Source organism: Silurus meridionalis, chromosome 1, assembly GCF_014805685.1.
Source record: "Silurus meridionalis isolate SWU-2019-XX chromosome 1, ASM1480568v1, whole genome shotgun sequence".
Classification (NCBI taxonomy): Eukaryota; Metazoa; Chordata; class Actinopteri; order Siluriformes; family Siluridae; genus Silurus; species Silurus meridionalis.
In genome coordinates, this window is record NC_060884.1 from 26,506,953 (window position 1) to 26,510,209 (window position 3,257).

A 3,257-nucleotide genomic window follows, 5' to 3' on the forward strand; every position below is an offset into this window, starting at 1 on the left:
GCTTATGCGCCTTAGAATGCGTGCAATTGCTCGTATAGTTAGCGACCAAGATGAGAACTTAGACAGACGATCAATGAAGCTTGCGTGTTCCGTGGTTTTAGTACTGAGTGCTAGAACACTCCTGACCTCTGGATCTCCGACTGATAACTCTGGTACTTCCTCTGTAGCCAGCTTTATTTCCTTGTTCCATAAGAACTTAGGTCCGCAAGCCAGGTAGATGATAAAACTCACTGGCAGTCAAGCCCCGGGAGGCGTGGTCAGCAGGATTCTCATTTGTCGGGACATATCGCCACTGTTGTGGGGCTGAGCTGAGCTGAATCTTTTGAACCCGGTTAGCTACAAACGTGTGGAACCGTCGCGCTTCATTTCTTATGTATCCTAAGACCACTTTAGAGTCAGTCCAGAAGAATTCCTCTGCATTAATGCATCCCAATTCCTCCTTAAGCATGTTGCTTATTTTCACGGAAACAACTGCTGCTGTTAATTCTAGTCGTGGGATGGTTGTGACTTTGGTTGGAGAGACACGTGATTTTCCTACAACCAAGGCACAATGAACATCTCCCTTTTCGTTTTGAAGTCGCAGGTATGAACACTGACCATAACCCCTCACACTGGCATCAGAGAAGTGATGCAGCTCTGTCTTAGAGACCCTTCCAAATCCAGCAGGTGAGTAGGTACGGGCTATGGTAAAATTATCTAAGTGGGCTAGATCTCTTTTCCATTGTTCCCATTTATGTCGAAGCTAATCAGTAAGAGGATCGTCCCAGCCAGTACCTCGCCTGCACATCTCTTGAAGAATGCTCTTTGCTTTGAGGACGACTGGCGCTACAAATCCAAGAGGATCGTACAGTGAAGCTACTGTAGATAAAATGCCGCGTCGCGTCGCAGGCTGTTCTTTGAGGCTGACGTTAAGCTTGAAGCGGTCAGACTCCACATCCCATTGAATCCCGAGAGCTCTCTCGAGTGGCAATTCATCAAATGAGAGATTCTTATCCTTCACGTTGGTGGCTCGTTCGGAGAGTGGTATACTCTCTAATACCCTTTTGTCATTAGACACAAATTTATGTAGTCGGAGACCGCCCATGGCGCAGAGTTCACGAGCTTCCCTGGCAAGCTGAATGGCATCTTCGGTGTTTTCGACGCTTGCGAGCCCATCATCCACATAAAAGTTCCTCATAACAAATCTTGAGCCTTGAGGGTAGATGTCGCGATTCTCCTTAGCTAGATGTTTCATCCCATAGTTTGCACATCCCGGAGAAGAAGCAGCACCGAACAAATGTACCTTCATGCGAAACTCGGTGGGCTGTGAGTTCAAATTTCCTTGCTTCCACCAGAGGAAGCGCAAGAAGTTGCGATCAGATTCAACCACATGGAACTGATGGAACATCTTCTGAATGTCGCACATCAACGCATCATCGTGTGACATCACAGGGGGTTTCTTTTGAATGGCTATTCATGTTTATGTTTGTAAGAGCTGATTGTTTTATTTGTTATTTATCTGTTCTGTAGCTCTTACGGTGTTTCACTAAGAAAAGGTTTCTCATCAAGGAAAGGTAGATTTTGTGTTTCCCAAGGAAAGGCTGAAGGCTGAACACAAAATAAAGGCTTTTTGAAACATCAGTACGCTTCACCATTGTCTGGCTAGGGGTTAGCTACAGTAAGAGCTTGACCCGCACCGATTCCAATAACTGTTGTCTACAACGGGCCACGGAGGGTCTTCAAAGCGCCAGTTATTGGAATCGGTGCGGGTCAAGCTCTTACTGTAGCTAACCCCTAGCCATGTCGCACATCAACGCAACTGGGTGCTGTCGGAAACGGATGAGAACTCCACCTAAGTTGTTCAACATGTCGGGCCCAGAGAGGAGGTGCTCATTCAAGCTTGTTCCTTTGTATCTGGCTGAGCAATCAAAGACCACACGAAGTTTATCTGGCTTCTTCGCGTGACGCACACCATGATGGGGAATGTACCATCTCTCCCCTTCACTCCCACCGTCATTGACCTGCTCAGCATCTCCTTTCCCAATGACTTCCTCCATGAACTCAACATAATGTTCCTTATACCTTTCATCCCGTTGTAATTTCCTTTTAAGGTGAAGAAGGCGCGTAATATCTGAGCCTTTGTTGTCAGGCAGGCTGGGCCTGGTTTTGAAGGGCAGAGGCATTTCATAATGTCCAGACACATTTTTCCTTATTCCCTTCTCCAGTATGTTAAGAAATGTGATGTCGTCTTGTGACACAACTTTGCTGTCGTCATTGCCATCTTTGAAGTCAGACTCAAGAACGCGAATGACATCGGTAGGAGTTAACGGAGGTAGCTCTTTAACTGTAATTCTGTGACACAGATGATGTGTGCTCAACACATCCTGAGTTTGTAGTGAGCGCCCTACAATACTCCATCCTAAATCAGTCCTTACAGCATAGGGTTCCTCGTCGTCTCCTAAAAGGACCTTCCTTGGTGCCATAGCTCTTGAGCAGTTGTAGCCAATCAAAAGACCTACTACACAGTCCTTCAGTGGTTGTATTTCATCCACTATTTCTGCCAGATGACTCCATTTTTTAGCCGTCTCACAAGTGGGAATGTGAGAGCGGTTGACAGGTATGCAGTCCTTTGTATAGGTAACCGGAAGATCGACTTGAACTGCAGAACTATATCCTCTAACACGAAGCCCAGAGACACCTTCGCTTGTGATCACCGTATCCCTGCCGCTCATAGTCGTCAACTTGAGTTTCACTGGATACTTGTCAGCATTAAGACCATCACTCACTTCTTGGTCAATAAACGTAGTATCGCTTTGAGTGTCGAGCAGTGCATAGACGAGTTTCTCAGTGGTTGGATCATTTTAGATGAAACCCAGACTGGTATCACCATAGATGTGTTTGATGAGCTTTCACCTGCTACACTGAGTGACGCAGCAGCACTTTGATTTGTTTCTGGTTCTGATGTAGTCCTTTCTCTTTTATAGTTGTCATCATGCAGGGCTGAAGGATGCTTTCCTTTACAGTGGTTACAGAAAAGACGATGACGGCAGTCTCTCACGCTGTGGCCGGGTTTCAGGCAACCATAACAGAGTTTCTTCTCCTTTATATATTTGCGTCGCTCAACTAATACCATCTCAGTGAACTTGTAGCATGCATGTAGTTGGTGTCTATTATCTTGACAAAAGATACATGAAACCTTAACTTTCCCCTGTTCTGACTTGTGTTTTTCATTTTTAGTGACTATTTGAGTGGTAAACACACTAGCTTTGGTTTTCTTC

The 3,257-nt window shown here is 45.7% G+C and overlaps 1 protein-coding gene across 1 annotated transcript; it reads right to left on the reverse strand.

Moving 5' to 3' along the window:
• Positions 1 to 229: 229 nt before the first annotated feature.
• On the reverse strand, positions 230 to 2,827 carry LOC124389589. The gene is made up of 2 exons (XM_046854956.1): positions 1,782 to 2,827; positions 230 to 1,396 (listed from the first exon to the last, which is right to left on the reverse strand). Exons 1-2 carry the CDS (start codon positions 2,709 to 2,711, stop codon positions 743 to 745), a joined length of 1,584 nt encoding a protein of 527 aa, XP_046710912.1. The 5' UTR covers positions 2,712 to 2,827; the 3' UTR covers positions 230 to 742.
• Between the last annotated feature and the right edge of the window lie 430 nt (positions 2,828 to 3,257).

Excerpts from the sequence above, each read along its gene's own strand:
- LOC124389589 (XM_046854956.1), bottom strand. The coding sequence starts at position 2,711 with ATGAGCGGCAGGGATACGGTGATCACAAGCGAAGGTGTCTCTGGGCTT. Across the intron at positions 1,397-1,781 it reads CAGTTGCGTTGATGTGCGAC|ATTCAGAAGATGTTCCATCA; the intron begins ATGGCTAGGGGT and ends TTGATGTGCGAC.